Source organism: Schistocerca piceifrons, chromosome 1 (assembly GCF_021461385.2).
Source record: "Schistocerca piceifrons isolate TAMUIC-IGC-003096 chromosome 1, iqSchPice1.1, whole genome shotgun sequence".
NCBI lineage: Eukaryota > Metazoa > Arthropoda > Insecta > Orthoptera > Acrididae > Schistocerca > Schistocerca piceifrons.
Genome location: NC_060138.1, coordinates 1,023,615,094 through 1,023,632,548, shown reverse-complemented (window position 1 = coordinate 1,023,632,548; position 17,455 = coordinate 1,023,615,094). Strand labels below are relative to the sequence as shown.

Here is a 17,455-nt window from a genome sequence, read left to right as displayed (position 1 = left end):
CGCATCGGTCGCTATTGCAGCTGTTGCACCTGCCGCTGCATGCTCCCACTGCTTCGCCGCGTTCTGGCTTGGTGCCGCATGATTTGGTTTTCTATCCTGTTTTCTCTGGCAGGTAGCGCTGGGAGCAGGAGTGCATTCGTCGCCAGTTTGGCTGCACCTTGTTTGTAATTTCTGGTACCTTCGGCACTGTCAAGCAACACCGGAACCAGATCCGTTTGTGCCGTCCTCAGTTTTCTGCTGCTGGTTCTTTTCCGCCAGACATGGATGCCTCGCGGCTTCCACCACCACAGCCCACACCTTCACTGATAGCGCCTCTGCTGCTTGCGCCTATGTTGCGGGCACCCCTGCCTGCGCTGCTGGTCCAGTCTGCTACGCTGTGCGGGTGCCTCTCGTCCCTGCCACGGTCCCACCTCCGGCTGCCATCACCGTTGGGTTCCTCCGCGGTACCAGAGCCGATGGACACTGAGGCTGACACCACGGCGCCACCGCCATCACCCATGGACATTGTTGCTCTGCCTCTTCATCTGAGCATACCCAGTGGAGGTGTGCGTACTGGGCACTTTTAGCAAGGGGCGTTTTCCTCGCCCCCTCGCGAGCAGTTCGGGGATGTGGGTGGGCAGCATGTCCCGGCAGTTCAGCTGTCTGCCCCCTTAATTGCGCTGCCCCTGGGTCCCTCTTCCTGCTGTCGGAAGCCCTATTCCACAATGGTGCACTGTTTCAGGGGGGAGAGGGTGTGGTGTCAATAGTTACGATGCCACAACGTAGGTGCATGTTCTTGTAAGTTGGCACTATGAGAGAAGACTCACACTGACCACAGCACAACAGCGCCCTCTGGCTGACGCTGTGGAGCTCAGCGAGTGCTGCCTTGATTTCGGTTACATTTCATCAAGAGCAGATGAACTGGAAATATTGCTTCGACTACCGAGTGGGCTAGCTTGCTATTGAGACTTTGTATTAGGTTAGACATGGACTACAGCTTCACACCTATGTGCTCATCCTAGCCAAAGTTATGTATGCCTTTGATATTTATTTGTGTTTCAGACTCTAGTAAAAAGTGTTAAAGTTACATGCAGTACCAAACTGCTTCACCTCTCCTGCTCCTACTCGCTTCCTTCACTCTTGGCCTATATTACAGAAGCAGTTCACAGGAGCAGAACCACATGCCATCTATCCAGGCAGGATACAAAATTCTCTTGTAGTACCATATTTCAAATCTTATATTCTCTTCTTATCTGGACTGTTAACTGTCCACTTTTCACTTCCATAGAATAAATAATGTCAGGAAAGACTTTCTGACACAATTTTATGTTAACAAATTTATCTTTTTATTACTGCCAGTCTGCATTTTATATCCTCTCTATTTCAGTCATCTTTTTTTTTTACAGCTGAGATATCAAGACTCATATATGACTTTTACTGTCTTAATTTCTTAATCCAATTCTCTCAGAATCATCTGATTTCCTTCAACTGCACTTCAATACTTTAATCGCTTTTCAGTCCAGTATCCATTTCTTTTAGCTGAGCCCTTGCCAGCTCTAATGAACTGCAACAGTGTCAGCAAACCTTAAAGAAAATGTCTTCTCTCTGGTCTTTAATTCCTTTTCCAAATTTTTCCTTGGTTTCCTTTACTGCTTGCACAATGTTCAAATGGAATAACATTGGGCAAACACAACAACCATGTCTCATTTCCTTTTAAACTACTGATTCCCTTATATGTCATTTAATTCTTATAACAGTTGGCTTCCAAAAAAACACACACATAAGTTTCCATACAAGTTCCAGATAACTTTTGCTCCTTGTATTTTATCCCTCGTGCTTTCAGAATTTTAAAAAGTGTATTCAGGTCAAAAGATTTATATAAATTTACAAATGCTATAAATGTAGGGTTGGTTGCCTTTTTTTTCCATCTATCTTTTAATTTGTAGATTGAGTGCTGCCTCACGTTTACTACATTTCTCCAGAAACCAAACTGATCTTCACCAAGGTCAGTTTTTATCATTCTTTGCATTCTTAATGAAATAATTTCCGTTTGTAATTTGTAGCCATGTCTTATTAAGCCAATGGTTCCATAATATTCACATCTGCTAGCAATTGTATTCTTTGGAATTGGAATCATTAAATTCTTCCTGATGTCTGATGGTATTTTGCCTGTTTTTCACATTTTGCATATCAGGTGGAATAGTTATGTCCTGGTCAGCTCTCCCATGTATCTCAAGAATGTCAGCAGTATATCTTCACTGATAATTTAATCATTATGTGAGAATTACTTCGTAGCTTTCAACAGCCATTTCACACACGAAATAATGGTGTATGCTACACAAGTTTTTCAATGGTAGTGTTTATGCTCATACATGTTCAATGGTGTTTCTTCTTTCAAATTATAAATCTATGTATGGCATGTTATCATTTGCACTTTTTTTATATCTACAATATTCATTAGTGTTTCATAAATGGCAAGATAGGTATGGCATTCTAGTAAATTCTACAAAAAATAAGTGGTTTATTAAAATCATATAAATTTGAAAAGTTTTACAGGGTCCATTATTCACAAATGATAACAATTACAAAATTGTAAACACTCCTTAATTCTTATTCTGTTCCATTGCAGCTTCAACTCTTTGCTCCTGTATCTTCTTTTGTTGTTTGAGAAAGTTCATGAATGATTCTCTTTCCTTTTCTTCTTCTAAATCTGAAAGAGGGAAAGATGCATGCACGTTTTAACAACTAAGATTTCAAGTTAAGCTAAGTGAACGTGACTTGCATTACAAGACAAGACTTACAGAGTTCCTATCTGAAAGAGAAATTCAACAGGTAACATAGACTAAGTCAACAGTAACTAATATTATATATTAGAATTATTATATATTAATATACAGAAATATACATCTTTGAGAAAAAAAAAACAACCTAGAAAACAAAAGACCTGGAGGTCCCCCATACAAGAGATCGGCGAATATCAGATTGACCACATTGCCATTTCCTATTTCGTACAGAAAGAGATCCATGATGTCCAAGTCCGCAGAGGGGCGAACATTGACTCAGACCACTACTTAACACGCATTAAAGTGAAATTCACCCCAAAAAAATTCTACCCGAAGAAAACACACATGATGATATTTGACACACGAACAATCAAAGAAACCAATCTGAAGGAGGAGTGGGAAAAGGAACCAGCTGACTCTTGGGAAAAATTTCGAACAAAAATTACAAAGAAGGCAAAAGAACTGATCCCATTGAAAAAGAACACAAAACACCCCTGGTGGGACTCTGGATGTGAAAAAGCGCTGGAAGAAAGAAAGAAAGCCTTTCTGAAGTATAACAGTAAAAAATCCCCAGAAAATCTAGATCACTTCCACAACATCAGAAGACAAGTGGCAAAAACAATCAGACAAGTCAAGAGGAAGTACCTCAAGGAACAGTGTGAGTCTATTGAAGAAAATTTCTGTAACTATAATGTATGAGACTTCTATAAGACCTTTGCTGGGAGAATCAATGGATACGGCTCACGAAATCTATGTTTCAGAAAACCAGATGGAAAACTAGCGCTCACAAATCGGGAAAATTGTGAGGAGCTGGCAAGATACTTTTCCGGACTCCTCAATTGCCCTGAACCTTCTTCAAGATTCCCTCAAGAAACTGCTATCTACACAAATCCAGAATCCCCACCACCTACACTAGAGGAGATCCAAAGACATATTCATTGACTGAAAAACAACAAGGCATCCGGAGAAGATGATATCACTGCAGAACTACTTAAAAATCTTGGACCAAATTCCCTCAAAGAACTCACTCAAATCATCACAGACATTTGGCAGACAGAAAAACTACCAGAAGATTGGAAATGCGCCCTAATTCATCCACTGCATAAAAAGGGAGACATGGCAGATATAAACAACTATCGAGGAATCTCCCTTCTCCAAGTCACTTATAAAATCCTCTCAGCTTGTCTTCTTCAACGAACACAAGAACAACTCGAACACAGTATTGGTGAATACCAAGCTGGCTTTCGCCCTCACCGATCCTGTGCAGAACAAATTTTCAATTTGAAGACAACACTAAAATACAAAGCAGTCAGAAACAGTCCGATCATTTGTTCCTTTGTTGATTTCGCAAAGGCTTATGATTCAATCGATAGGCAATCTCTCTTTATTATCCTTGAGGAGCTAGGACTCGATCCGAAAACCCTAAACCTTATCAAAGAAACGCTCACAAACACAACTTCTAAGATAAAATTCCTGGGTGAAATATCAGAGCCCTTCCTGATCAAAACCGGCGTCAGACAAGGTGACGGCTTGTCTCCACTCCTCTTCAGCCTTGTCTTAGACAAAGTCATCCGAGAATGGGAAAAAGAACTGAAGAATCAAAATTACTGGAAGCCTATACAACTAGGAAGATCTAAAGATGGTATTAAAATTTCATGCTTGGCATTTGCAGATGACGTGGCCATTCTAGCAGAAAACGAGACCACAGCAATTAAACAGATAGACATTCTCAAAGAATGCGCCGAAAAAGTTGGGCTACAAATTTCCTTCCAAAAAACCAAATTCAACTGCTAAAAATTTGAAACTCAAAAACTGACTACAAAATATGGACAAACTGAGAGAGTTCCATTCTTTAAATACTTAGGCGAGGTCCTAGAACCCACAGGGGGAGAGAAAACTGCACAAAAAGTTTGACTGCAAAAACTGAAAAGAGCATACTGGAAAACCCACAACATCTACAATAAAAAGTGTCTCTCCATTCACTCAAAAATACGACACTACAATACAGTAATCAAGCCCGAAGCACTATATGGCAGTGAAACACTCACACTCGATAGAAAAGGCGACCTGGAAGACATCCTGAAAGAGGAACGCAAAATTATCAGAAAGATTCTTGGCCCAAAAAGAACGGAAGATGGATACAGGTTACAGTCTCGGAAAACTACAGAAAAATTATCTAACCTCGCCACAGACATCCGGAAAAGAAGACTAAAATTTTACGGTCATATCCACAGACTCCCAACACCCAGACTCTCCCACAAAATTTTAATATACATTGAAAAATTGAAAACCATACCCTGGATACAAGAAACCAAAACAGATATAGCAAATGCACAAATAAATTCTTCAGAAGTTATAAACAGAAATGTATACAGGCAAAAAATCAATAGTTGGAAAGTACAACCCGAGAATGAAGTTTGCAAGAGACAGGGGACAAAATGGACAGAGGAAAGAAAGAGAATTCATGGGGAAAGAATGAGAGAAGTTTGGAGAATTAAAAAATTGAATCGGAAAAGCTTTGCGTGATCCGTATGGGTCCAATCGCACATAATAATAATAATATATAGAAATATTATATATTAGAATATCTTTGGCTTCCCTCTGACAACCAAGCCTCCATCCTTGCTACACTCCCTGTTTACCTTTCCATGTTGCTTTATAACCTGGATTGTGAGTAACTGAATCCACTTTCCCTTCTTCCCTTTCTTCCCCTCTCTCCTCCCTGATGAAGGAACAAAGTTCCGAAAGCTAAGAACATAAATTTTCTGTTCTGTTTTGTGTATCTATCGGCTGTACCGAGCTGAGGTAAGTACTGGCCAGCCCCTCTATCTCCTTGTTAGTAACTAATATTATTGTCTCTAGGAAAACTAAATGCCATAAGCAAGATGAATAGCCACAAATTGTAAATGCACCACTTTGAAAAGTACATGAGTATTGACATATTGCCCAGAATGACAATGTAAGTTGACATCTTAACATTGCATTTTCACTTTGACAATGACATCTTGATTAAAATTGCAAATTTATTATGCTTTTCATTTAATAAAATAAAGAAAATTATGTAATAGGAGAATGGCAAACCAATACAAATGTCCTAGACATCTTAAAGTAGGAATTCGTCATGAAAAACAGAATGTTGTGAAAATTTGAGTATTAATAATGAGATTATATAAGTGGTTCTGCTGTCACATTTCAAGTGTCTGGCTCGCTTAAAGTCTAGTAGGACTAAGTTTTGTAAGGCGAGATGCTTGCTGCCATTGCACAGTGAGATGGCCATAGCTTGCTGGGAGGAACACAAGGCCCAGGAAGAGATGGGCTCAGGTAGGAAGCAGCATTCAGTGGGAATTTTCCAGGTGGATGGGGTAGTGTGGGAACAGCAGACAGCAAGTGTGCTGAGTGATCTAAGATGGTGGCCCCAGAAAGTTTGAATATAGAGTCAGAAGTATAATATTTACTGAAGATACATAAAATGACTTATAGGCATGCTGAGAGGAATCTAAATACAGCTTGTGAATCACAGTAATGAGGCTTCTTTCTAAACACAACAATTAAAAAATTTATAAAAATTTACAATTATTATGATTTATAAAAATTATAACAACTGAACCTATTATGCAACTTACAGGTGCTATACATCAAATGCAAGCTGATGATACCAGTAATTATGATAAGTTACCTTTACTTTTGAAAAAATTTGTTAGTAATTATAAACAATTTATTTAGTTATATGCAAACAGTGCCTTAACTATGCATTACTCCACATGAGCACATTACATAAAGTTAGTGCGAGCATCCCAGCTTATTATCTAATGATGTTTATTTAACCATAATTCAATGTTTATAATATATTTAAAACTCATGGATTGAATATCATCATGCTGTAATGCCAGATGTAGCATGACTTTCATTAAGTTAATTATTATTAAAAAAAGTAAGATACTAATGTTTTGTAACAAGTTTGATAACTGCCCAAGAGTATTTATTATATATTCTCACTGTATATACAGTATGTGGAATTATTTTAAAGTATCCTGAATAGCAATCACGTCGTAAGTGAATGTATTGAGTAGAGCAGTGGTCATGTGACCAAGTCTTTAAATAAGCTTGCATACCAGAGCTGGAGAACCTTTATCAGTGAGCAATCAGGATTATAGGCTGGCCATGTACTTGGGTGACCAGAGTACCACAGAGCATTTATAGGACTTAAAACATTTTGCTGACGCGAGCTCAACACTTGGAAATAATTCAGGGCTTTGAAGTCAGTTGGTACTATGAATATTCAAGTCGCATGCAGTGAGTGATTATTTTGTGACCAAGTGAACTTTACCATTACTTAACTTTTACACTACTGGCCATTAAAATTGCTACACCAAGAAGAAATGCAGGCAACAACCATCTGCACGAAGACGACATTTGCAGCAGCATGGACTATCAGCTCGGAGACCATGGCTGCAGTCACCCTTGACGCTGCATCACAACAGGAGCGCTGCAATGGTGTACTCGACGACGAACCTGGGTGCACGAATGGCAAAACGTCATTTTTTCGGATGAATCCAGGTTCTGTTTACAGCATCATGATGGTCGCATCCGTGTTTGGTGACATCGCGGTGAACGGACATTGGAAGCGTGTATTCATCATCGCCATACTGGAGTATCAACCGGCGTGATGGTATGGGGTGCCATTGGTTACACGTCTCGGTCACCTCTTGTTCACATTGACGGCACTTTGAACAGTGGACGTTACATTTCAGATGTGTTACGACCAGTGGCTCTACCCTTCATTCGATCCCTGCAAAATTCTACATTTCAGCAGGATAATGCATGACCGCATGTTGCAGGTCCTGTACGGGCCTCTCTGGATACAGAAAATGTTTGACTGCTGCCCTGGCCAGCACATTCTCCAGATCTCTCACCAATTGAAAACGTCTGGTCAATGGTGGCTGAGCAACTGGCTCGTCACAACATGTCAGTCACTACTCTTGATGAACTGTGGTATCGTGTTGAAGCTGCATGGGCAGCAGTACCTGTACTTGCCATCCAAGCGCTGTTTGACTCAGGCATCTCAAGGCCATAATTATGACCAGAGGTGGTTGTTCTGGGTACTGATTTCTCAGGATCTATGCACCCAAATTGTGTGAACATGTAATCACATGTTCTAGTATAATATATCTGCACAATGAATACCCATTTATCATCTGCATTTCTTCTTGGTGTAGCAATTTTAATGGCCAGTAGTGTAGTTAAACCTAGTGTCTTGGCTAGTAAAAAACTAATTGATTGGGTGTTGGTGGCAGTGCATCACTAATAAAAGTGTGAAATAGCTGTTCCTTAATTTTTTTTACTGAAAATCACAATCTATTTTGGCCTTACAAGAGGGCATTACATGTGATACGAATCACATGCTCTTTCAGATGAACACTACCAAATGATTTTCAATAAAATGAGACAGAGTTGTAGCCTATTCTCAATGTTATTCAATCTGTGCACTAGGCATGTTGTAAGGGAAAACAACAAGAAATTCTGAAAATGAATTAAAATTCAGGGAGAGAAAATAAAAAAACTCTGAAGATTGCTGATGATACTGTAATTCTCTTAGAGAAAACAAATGACTTGGAAGAGCAGTTGAGTGGAACAGATAGTGTCTTGAAAAGAGGTTATAAGATGAATGTCACCTAGAGTAAAACAAGGATAATGGAATATAGTTGAATTAAATCAAGTGACGCTGAAGGCAACGAGACACTAAAAGTAGTAGATGAGTTTTGCTGTTTGGGCAGCAAAAATCTCTGATGATGGTCAAAGTACAGTGAATTTAAAATGCAGATTGGCTATAGAATGAAAAGCATTTATGACTATGAGAAGTTTCTTAATACTGAGTATAAATTTAGCCATGGAAAATCCAGGATGGAATGTAACAATATAATGGAAAGGATAGTTGCTATTCACCATATAGTGGAGATGCTGAGTTGCAGAAAGGCACTCCAAAAAGACTGTCTGATAGTTAGCTTTCGCCCAACTAGGCCTTTGTCAAAAGTAGACAACATACACAAGTGCACATACTCACGCAAAAACAACTCTCACACACACATAACCACAGAGTCTTGCAGCTAGAGCCAGACGAATATAAATATAATTACTAGGAAGTTTTTTCTGAAGATATTTGTAAGGAGTGTAGCGTTGTGCATAACTGAAACATGGACAGCTAACAGTTACTACAAGAGGAAAATAGAACCTTTTGAAATGTCATGCTACAGAAAAATACTGAAGATCAAATGCGTAGACTGAGTAACAAATGAGGTGGTACTGAATCAAATTGGGGGAGGGGGGGGGGGGGGGCAATTATGGCACAATCTGACTAAAAGAAAGGAGGCATGAAGATATGTTCAATTTGGTAATGAGTGAGTTGTGGGGAGTAAAAATAATAGAGGAAGATCAAGAGATAAATACAGTAAGCAGGTTCAAATGGAAGTGGGTTGCCACAGCTGTTCAGAGATGAAGACACGTAGACATGAAAGAGTAGTGTGGAGACATGGATTAAACCAGTTTTCAGACTGAAGACCACAAAATACCATTTATTACATTAAGAGTGGATATTTTTGGTAACTTTTAACTTTTGTCATGGAACTTATTAACAACTTTAAATTGGGAAATTACCCACTACTAAGAGTAACAGCAAGAGAGTTGTGGCATTAGCAGCAGCAACAAGAGTAGTAGTAGTAGTAGTAGTAGTAGTAGTAACAGTAGTAAGAATTGGAGCAACAACAGTTTTAATATTGACAATACCTTCGTCATTCTTCTGTACTATATCTTCCTCGCCTTCTTCATCCTCACTGCTCTCATTTGCTGGATGTTTCAGGTAAATTTCAGATAGTTCCCTTCCGGCACTAATCTGGGTTATTAGTGGAACAGGTTCTCCCTTTCCCTGCTCACTGTCCTTTGCTAAGGTTTCTAACTTCTCTTCTTGTTGCTTTCTTTGTTCTTCTTGTTTCTCTTTCTTCAGTTTTTCCCATTCAACACGATAATCTCTGAAATAAAAGGAAAAAAACTTCACTTTTTTTGACATATCTGCATCATGATAACAAAGCTCACCTACAATAAAATACAAAAAGAAAAACAATTTACTGTTCTAGCACTGGAACATGACAGGAGCAAAAAAACGGTTTTCAAATTCAAACATGGTTTCATTCAGTAAATGTGAGGAAATGACTGAAGGGAATAAAATTAAGTGAGGATTACTGCTGATTTCCCACTTGACCCATTCTGTTTCACCTTAACTGATGAAGGGTATTACAATTAGGTGACTCTTCTAACCGATTTTTGACTAGCCACATTTTTTTAGTTACGGAAGAATTAACTGAAAAAAGTCATGATCCTTTGTAACACTCAGGGGTCTAGAGAAATGTAAAGGAAAGATAGATTGCTACTTACTGTAAAGATGACACACTAAGTTGCAGACAGGTATAACTAAAAGACACTTACACATAAGCTTTCGGCAAAGTCCTTGTTAGAAAAAGAAAACATACATACATTTACACAAGCAAGCACACCTCATGCACACATGACCGTCACCTCCGATAGCTTGGGCCAGAATGCAGCTGTCATGTAGAATGAGAGTAGCCATCTGGAGGGGTCGGGGAACGGGAATGGTAAGGGATAGCACTGTATGGGGGGGCGGGGGGAGGGGGGGGGGTTAGAAAAGCCCTGTCTGGTTGGGTAAAGGGTGTGGGGACAGATTGTTACTATATGTTGATGCTAGGATAATTACAGGAGTGGAGAATGTGTTGTCAGGGTAACCACTGGTGATGGAGAGGAAGATGTAGATGGCTTGGGTAGTGAATCAGCCATTGAACAAGCATGTTATGTTCAACTGCACGTAGAACCACAGGGTGGTCAACTTTGCTCCCAGCCACAATTTGTCTTTGGCCATTCATCCTGCTGGACAGTTGGATGGTAGTCACACGAACATAAAAAGCTGTGCAATGATTGGAGCAGAGCTGGTACATTGCAGGGCTGCTTTCACAGGTGGCTCAGCCTATGATGGTGTAGGATAACCTTGCGCAGAACTGGAATAGGAAATGCTGGTTGGGTGGGTCGGACAGGTCTTGCACCTAGGTCTTCCACAGGCCTATGGTCCTTATGGCCAGGGGTTGGGCTTGTGAGTGACATAGCAATGGACTAAGATGTTGTGAAGGTTGGCTGGGTGACAGAACACCACTTTAGTAGGGGTGGGAAGGATCTTGGTTAGCATGTCCCTCACCTAAAGGCATGATGATAGGTAGTCAATGCCCTGGGGAAGGATATGGTTCAGATATTCCAGTGTATGGTGGTATCGGGTGACAAAATGGGCTCTCCACTGTGGCTGGTTCTTAGGGGGTCGTGGGAGGATTGGGGGTATGAGGAGAAATGGGGTGAGCGATCTGTTTATGGACTACATCTGGGGAATAGTGCCTGTCTGTGATGGCCTTGGTGAGATCTTCAGTATACTGTGTAAGGGAGTTCCTGTCACTGCAGATACGCTGTCCTTGGTTGGCCAGGCAGTATGGGAGTGATTTTTTGGTGTGGAAGGGATGACAACTGTCGAAATGCAGGTACCATTAGTGGTTGGTGGGCTTAATATGTACAGAGGAGTGGATGGAGCCATCAGAGAGGAGGAGGTCAATGTCCAGGAAGGTGGCACACTGAGTTGAGGAGGACCAGGTGTAGCAGTTTGGAGGGAAGGTGTTGAGATTGAGACGGAATGAAGATAGGGTGTCTTGCCACTGAGTTGAGATTGTGGAGATATCATCAATAAATCTGATGCAGACTAGAAGTTTGGCATTTTGGGAGACTACGAAGGTCTCCTCTAGATGGCCCATAACCAGATTGGCATACATGGGTGCCATGCAAGTGCCCATGACCATGCTGCAGATTTGTTTGTATACTTTCCCTTCAGAGGAAAAGTAGTTGTGAGTTACGATAAAGTTAGTAAGTGGTATGAGGCATGACATGGTGGGTTTTAAGTCTGAAGGACGTTGGAAAAGGTAAGACCATGGCACAAACAGAGGTAGTGTCAACAGTGATAAGTAGGAACCCAGGAGGTAAAGGGATTGGGGTGGTGGAGAGTCAGTGAAATAAGTGGTTGGTATTTTCGATATGCGAGATTATATTATGGACAAATGATTCAAGGTGTGGGTCAGTGAGGGCTGAAATTCTTTCAGTGGTGGCATAATAACCAGCCACAATTGGGTGTCCAGGATTGTTGGGTTTGTTGTTTTTGGGGGGCATGTAGAAGTTGGGTTTGCAGGGTGTCATGTGGGGTGAAGAAGGAAAAAGATTGAGGGGAGAGGTTCTGGAAAGGGCTTAAAGGCTTAAGTAGGGATAGGATTTTATGTTGGACTTCAGGGATGGGATCACTCTGGCAGAGTTTATAGATGGGGGAGTCAAATAATTGGCAGAGGCCTTCTGCCAGGTAGTCACTGTGATTCATAACAACAATAGTAGAGCCTTAGTCTGCAGGTAGGATGATTAGGTCAGGATTTGTTTTGAGGTCGCATATGGCTGTCCTTTTTTCTGCTGAAAGGTTGGTGTTTTGAGGAAGGGACCTTGGGAAGGATGGTGAGGCTAGGTTGGAGGTAAGGAATTCCTGGCAGGTGACCCCTAGCCACTGGTCACCTTCCACCACACGAAACATACCAACCACTCCCTTCACCGACTCTCCACAATCCCCACCTATTTACCTCCTGGATCTCGACTAGTCATTGTTGATGCCACCTCCCTGTACACCACTATGCCTTATGCCAATGGTCTTACCACTGCTGAACACTACCTTTCCCAATGTTGTTCAGTCTTCAAACTCACCATCTCATTCCTCAAACACTGTAGCAACTTCATCATAATTCCTTTCAAGGCATGATATACAAATAAAACTGTGGCACAGCCATTTGCACATGCATGGCACCCTCCTATGCCAGCCTCGTTACGCACCATCTGGAGGAGATCTTAATTGCATCCCAAAACGCCAAAATCCTGGTCTTGTTCCAATTCATTCATGATCTGGACTCAGTGCCAAAACACTCTACCTTCATTGCTTTTCAACCTCTTCATATTCTCTCCCACCCACTTCACCTGGTTCTCCTCAACCTAGCATGCCACCTTCCTGGATGTTGTCCTTCTCCTCCTCCCTGATGGCTCCATGTACACCTCTGTCCACATTAAACCCACAAACCATCAACAGTATCTGCATTTCAACAATTGTAATGCCTTCCATACCAAAAAAATCCCTCACATACAGCCTGGTCACAAAGGGGTGGCGTATCTGCCATGATAGGAATTCCTTTACCCAGTATGCCAAGGTCTAACCAACATATTCACAGACAGGCACTATTCCCCAGACTTAATCTACACACACATATCTCATGCCATTTCCCCTCACATCCCCAATTCTCACACCATCCTCTAGAACCAGCCGCAAAGGAGGCCCCCTTCATCACCCAGTACCACCCCTCACTGGAACAAATGAACCACATCCCTTTCCAGGGCTTTGATTACTTTTCATTATGCCCTGAGATGAGGAACATCCTACCCAAAGTTCTTCCTGCCCCTATTAAAGTGGTTTTTTGTCACCCACCCACCCTCCACAACATCCCTGTCCATCCATATGCTACTATCATGCCAACCACTTGCTGCATAGATCATATTCCCGTGGAAGGCCTGCCAAAATCACCTACCTAGAACTTCTCATTCCAGTCCTGTTACAGGCTTATCCTACCCCATCAGAGGCCAGGCCACTGTGAAAGTAACCATGCAATACACTTGCTCGCTGCTATCATTGCCCAGGTTTTTATATTGGTCTGACTACTAACCACCTATCTTATAGGATGAATGGCTGCCACCAAATTGTGGTCAAGAGCAAAGTAGACCACTCTGTGGCACAACATGCAGCTGAACATAACATGCTTGATTTCAATGGCTGTTTCTTTACATGGATCCTACCCTACACCACCAGCATTTCTGAACTGTGGAGGTGGCAGTTACCCTTGAGTTCCCTTAAAATACATTCAAGACTTCTGATATTATCCTGGCTTAACCTTCAGTAAAAGTCTCTCCCCATACCCTCCACCCAACTGTTTTCATCCCCTCCATCCTTTCACCTCCTCCCTATTCTTATCTTCCACCCTCTCTGTGTGCTGCTCTCTTCCAATGCACTCGCCAATCTTTCCCCATGCCTCTACTTTTTTGATCCATCCCTCCACCCTCCCTGTCCCATAGCCTCCCGTCTCAGTGCCTGCTGGCAGTCTAGACCTGGACCCTCCACCAGATAGTGCTCTTCTCTCTCCCCCCCCCCCCCCCCCCCTCCCCCAACACCCATACAGTGCTATCCCTTACCATTCCCTTTCCCCACCCCCTCCAGACTGCTGCTTCCATTCTAAACGACAGCTGCATTCTGGCCCGAGCTGCCTAAAATGATGATCATGTGTATGTCAGGTGTGCTTGCCTCTGTGAATGAATGTTTGTTTTCTTTTTCAGATGAGAGCTGTGGCGAAAAGCTTACGTGTCAGTGTCTTTTAGCTGTGCCTGTTTGCAATTTAATGTGTCATATTTACAGTAAGGAACAATCTATTTTTTTCTTACATTATACACATTCAGAGGAGGTATAAAAGTGTAAGGGAAGGAGATACAAAACTAAGATTTTCAGGTGACATAACCCTTTGGACTTAACTAAGGGGACTTTGAACAACTGCAGAATGTAATGGTTAGCATACTTTTCAAAGAATACAGATTGGAGATAAATGAAGCTAAGACAAAACTTGACATTAGAAGCATTAGTGCGAGGATAAAGTTCTCTGTGGCTGGAATGTTATCACCAATTTTTTTTGTTATCTTGATACACAAAATGCACCAATACACATTTGTTAGCACAAAAGTACCAGCATAAAATCAATACTAGAGTCACAGTATGGTATAGTACTGATGTGAATGAAGGGCAACAGGCAATTTTTCCAGATTATTTTGTGAATATGCAGAAGAGGAATTATTATTTGAAATGTTGTGAAAAAAATGGTCAAGACCTATTCTAACATGTAAGTGTTCCTACAAATAAAATATGCTATTATTAGCTACTGATACACTACATACGACCTTAACAGCAAATTTATGATTGTCACTGTCAGTGAAATGTCAACCTCTAGGCATTCTATGTAAATGGACAGATGTTCCACTTTGTTTTAAGTTCCAAAGTATTTTTCTTCTTCTTCTTTGCCATGAGAGATTTACTATATGGAAAACATCCTTCTATACTGATGTTGTGCAGTTAATTTTTCACAGTAGATGTGAGTCACACTGTGAATTGAAAAAGATGGTAGGAAATATGAAAAAATGGGTGTCAAAATTTTCTGTTGGCTCATCCACATGGGATGCCTCTTACTTCTGCACAAAAAAGGAGTGATCGTAATAATCTAATGTTAATAAATTAATTCCATCAAAGTCTAGCAAATGGATGAAAATCATCAAACTATGTAGGCTTTCACGGCCGATATTGTCTTCACTTAAAACTTTCGGGCTTACAGACTATGGTCAATATATAAAACTCTCCACTGACATTTCGTCTCAAGCTGCAGGAGAAATCCTTCAAGTTAAAGCTACAAACTGCAGAGAGAACTCGAGGAAACAGATTATATAGGCAGTGCAGAGGGCATCACTGCCCATCATGGGGTGTCAGCTATGAGATTGTCTCTGTAATGCCAACATTCTCGATTGAAAGTAATTGATTGTCATGCTTCTGCTGCAATGCTGACATCCAGATTTTATCCAGTTTAATGTGTTCCTCTTTCCTGTTAAAATTATTATCATGTTTATTGAGCTCGATAGCCTCTCTATACATGCACGCATAATAATGTGAGGTATTAGATATAATGCTTGTCTCGCCGAATTTTATTTCATGATTACCTACATCCATGTGACCCAGGTGGGAATTCCTCTTATGTTCAACCAGATGGGTGCTAACACTTCTCTTTGTGGTACCGATACAAACCTGTCCACAACTACAAGGAATTTTATATACCCCCAGTGTAGCCAAAGGATGTCGTGCATCTTTTTCTGATGTTAAATATCTTTTATTTTCCTGGTGGGTCTGAAAACAGTTTCCACCCCATATTTGCTTAATACTTTCCTAATGTGATCTGTGACCTCGCTAATGAATGGAAGAAAAACCTTGCCATTGGCAGCAGTTGTTCGTCGTTGCTCCTGATTCTCTGCCTAGAGCAAAGTGCTTGATCTATCTGCTTACTAGAATAGCCATTCTTCATGAAAGGCGACCACAGACGTTCAATCTCATCTTTTGAAGAAACTGGTTCACAAATTTGTATGCCCTATCTACCAAGGTTTTTATTACACATCTTTGTTGTCTAAGGTGGTGGTTTGAATCTTTATGCAGATAATGATCAGTATGTGTGGCCTTTCTAAACATGTTACGGCCCAACATTCCATCTTACTGGCAGAATCAGCAGTAAGTTTATTGATCTCCACTAGGTTATTGGTAATGCTATTCAGTGTGATGATTGGAATAAGATTGACGGTCTAACATTGAAAACTATGAAAGTTAATGCAGAAATATCAGTAAATAGACAGAAGAAGAAGTTTGTTAACTTACACGAGAACATTTCAGGGGGTTCAGTTGCAGACAATTCTCGAACTGTTATCAACCTGTCTGATAACGATTTGTCAGAAGTTGAAATTTCTGTACTAGCCAAAGGATGCAATTTTGCTGTGATGCCCCAAAACATACCCACTGAGCATATTGTAACAAGTACTGAGGCAGGTATCTGTTAGCTTCCACAGCAGTCCGCTGATGTAATTGAGATGGAAACAGCTAGGATTTTACGTACATGTAAGCCACCTAACAGTAACTTGTCGCAGGCAGAAAGGAATGTGCTGAGGGATATCAACGCAGATTAAAACATTATTGATCTTACTGCAGATAAAAATAAAGCCACCACCATATTGAAGAGTGAGGACTATCATGGAAAGATCAATGATATTTTGGTTCCTTTCAATTACAAAAAAACTTCAAAAGGATCTGACAATGAAGATTTTAAAAATGACCCTTCCAGATGAAAGCATCTTCTTTCTCCTCCAATGATAGGAAGCTGCTTTGTAAAACAGAAGCATATCCACCTAGACTCTATGGATTACCTAACATGCATAAACGTGAGGTTCCTTTGAGGCCAACTCTCAGTGCTGTAGGCAGTCTCACCCACTGAGACACCTTGCCTCAATGCTGCAATCTTGTGTTGGTAGAACTGACAGTCATATTAAAAATTCAGCTCATTTCACTGACAAGTTAAAGGAAACGAGCATGGGCCCAGATGATATCCTCGTTAATTTTGATATTGTGTTGCTATTTACCATGATTCTGGTAAAAGAAGCTATCTCATGCATAGCACATATTTTTCCTACTGATATTGTGACATTATTCCGACACTGCCTCACCACAACCTACTTCCAATAAATAGTAATTTTTATGAACAGATTGATGGGGTGGCTATGGGCAGTCCTCTTAGTCCTGCTGTGGCTAACTTGTTATGGAGACTTTTGAACAACGGGCATTGCAGACTGCCAGTAAGAGACCAACCAGATGCTATCGCTGTGTCGATGACACTTTTGCAGTATGGACACATGCTGCACAGGTGTTGGATGCCCTGACACAGCATTAATCATAG

General features: G+C 40.9%; 1 protein-coding gene across 1 annotated transcript in view; it reads right to left on the bottom strand.

The window, feature by feature from the left end:
• Positions 1-2,480: 2,480 nt before the first annotated feature.
• Positions 2,481-17,455, bottom strand: part of LOC124795901 (GPN-loop GTPase 1) — a 52,771-nt gene continuing 37,796 nt past the window's right edge. Inside the window, exons 4-5 of the mRNA XM_047259984.1 lie at positions 9,543-9,784; positions 2,481-2,689 (exon numbers count right to left, since the gene is read on the bottom strand). Coding sequence (XP_047115940.1) covers positions 2,583-2,689; positions 9,543-9,784 — 349 coding nt within the window. The 3' untranslated portion in view covers positions 2,481-2,582. The remainder of the gene's footprint in view (positions 2,690-9,542; positions 9,785-17,455) is intronic.